Source organism: Aplysia californica, unplaced genomic scaffold (assembly GCF_000002075.1).
Source record: "Aplysia californica isolate F4 #8 unplaced genomic scaffold, AplCal3.0 scaffold00057, whole genome shotgun sequence".
NCBI classification, from domain to species: domain Eukaryota; kingdom Metazoa; phylum Mollusca; class Gastropoda; order Aplysiida; family Aplysiidae; genus Aplysia; species Aplysia californica.
Window position 1 is genome coordinate 1,091,812 of NW_004797327.1, and position 2,417 is coordinate 1,094,228.

At 42.1% G+C, this 2,417-nt stretch overlaps 1 protein-coding gene across 1 annotated transcript; it reads right to left on the reverse strand.

The window, feature by feature from the left end:
- Positions 1-24: 24 nt before the first annotated feature.
- On the reverse strand, positions 25-2,167 carry LOC101857233 (the record flags this gene model as incomplete). Its single annotated transcript, XM_005093075.3, is given in 2 exon segments — positions 25-978; positions 2,032-2,167. Coding segments are annotated over 2 exon segments (633 nt in total). The 3' UTR covers positions 25-477.
- Between the last annotated feature and the right edge of the window lie 250 nt (positions 2,168-2,417).

Sequence of the window (2,417 nt, forward strand, 5' to 3'; positions counted from 1 at the left end):
GAAGGTGTGTTTATGGGTGGGGGGGAGGGTAAAATTTAAAAGATTTTACTTTCCAAATCAGACAAATTTCCAGTTTTAAGTTGATAATTAGTAGCCTTCAGATTCAGTTTAAAATGTGTTCCTTAATTCAACACACATCTAGATCTATCAACAGTCTTCACATCTAATCTGGATAACACTCTATACTGTAAAGGTAAACCTCCTGTGGACACACCTACCCTCCTCGACTTAAATACGGGCCAAACGACACGACCTGGTCATGACCTGCAGAATTTATAATAGCAATAACAACAACAGAAACCACATTCTTTCAGCTGGTCAGCATTGGTTTTTGGACAGCGCCACTGGTAGGTACTACTTTTTAACGATTCATCTTTTTTGTGTTTCCCTGCATCAAATGGTTGTTATGTGCATATTATCATCTTCACCCAACTAAACAAAAACAAAAAAAACTTCAGCAGGATGATGCATAATCAATTACTGCACAACGCAAGCGCTACTCCCTCGTCCGAACTTATCGTCTGTCCTCGGCGTGGAGAGCGTGAGGCGAGAGATGGCGTTGTCTGACACACTGTTCCGTTTTCGTGAAATACGTGACCCGTTCCGATTGGTCATGTCCAGATCGTGTCCGCCTCCCCCGTCTCCGGACGAGCTGAGTACGGACTTGATACCGCCGTTAAAATCCTCTGCCGATTCACTGCCTGCGTTGTTGGACGGCCGTCTGTACATAGCGTTGCGGAAAGAGACCCGGTGACCCCCGTCTGGGGCTAGTTCTTGGCTTGACCGTCTGGGAACGAAGGAAGATTGATACTCGCTACTGCTCGTGTCGCTGCGGCTCGGGTGGTGGAGATCTCGGGTGGAGTTGCTGGTCAGTTGTTCGGACAAGTTCCTGGTTTCGTTGAGCGCCAAAGCCAGTTTGGATTCCAGTTGTCGGATGCGTTTATCTCTGTTGACCAGCTCCTCCTCATGCTCCATCGCCTGGGAGGGAAGTAAATACCTCTTGTTAATACACGGGAAACCACCTATTGTAAAATCACTTGAAACAGAATTTACTAAGAAAAAAGAACAGAACAAAATGAACAACGCATCATGTTTCCAGGGTAGGGGAAGCTAAGCAACCTCCTCAACCCTGGCAGACGATTCAACAATCAGTTCAACTGATGGAGACCGTCAGTGTAAACACCTTAATACGGACCATACTGAAGAGGGGCAAGGACTTATAGATAGAATCCATCTCTGAAGATACAATTCTAGAAACAAGTAACCAATATTCTACACATCTTAATGATATCACAATAAAATCATGATTGACCAGGAACACATCATTCCGCACTTCTGCTTTCGGAAATACCTACAGTGTTTTGAACTGACTCATCTTACATTAACTGTGCGTGTAGAGCTTGGAAAAAGTGGTAATACACAATATTAACATGTAGTGCCTTACACTAATTAGCTCCTAGTTGCTGCTCTGTCTGTCAAGAAAAATTAGTTACCGTTATGAATTGCTTAAACCGTATCACGATTCCTTCAACCATTAAAGTGGAATTTGAGTCATGAAGAAGAAGAAGAAGAAGACGAAGACGAAGAACAAGAAAAAGAACAAGAAGAAAAACAAGAAGAACAAAAAGAACAAGAAGAACAAGAAGAAGATAACCAGAAAGATAATCGTAACAATAATCCGTATTTTAACAAAATAACGAGAACAACATGAGCATCGAGCATTGACCTCAACTCAACGTCAACAAAAATTCTGGTGAATGGTGAAATGGTTATTTAGCCCCCCTGTCAACACTACTGGTTGATTAAGAGGTAGGACATTCGGTAGGTTTAACGTCGAAATTCGTGTAAAGTACTCAAGGACACAATAACGTCGGACCGAGCTAAGGCTCGAACTCCAGAACCTGCAATCTCACCATTACGAGTCCAGCAGCCTAACCACAAGGGTACCGACGCCATCAGCAACGAAAATATAAACGAAAAGGTAACAAAACAGAGAAAAATGGTCACAAATGACACAATAGCAGCACTCACAGCCCTCTGCAGGCGCCCGATGAGGATATCCTTGCCAGCTATTGTGGATGTAGCCGCGGCCAGCTCTGAGCGGTACTTTTGTACGGTTGTCTCTAGAAGATGTTGTTTGTCCATCAGGTTAAGGCGAACCATATCCCTAAATGGAAACACGAAAGTAACAGAAAGGATGTTTTTTTGTTGTTTAAAAAAAAAAAAATTTTGCTGTTTGGTTTGGTTTGGTTTGGGTTTTTTTATTTCTAAGAAGTAAAATACTAATAAGTACTTGGTGGAAATTTAGACTAAACTTTTAGAAGCATAAGGTCATTATGAAAATAGACGTAATCAATGAATTAAGTCACAAAGTCTTAAGTAACCAGACAATCTTACATTGCAGTAGGGATTGGGGG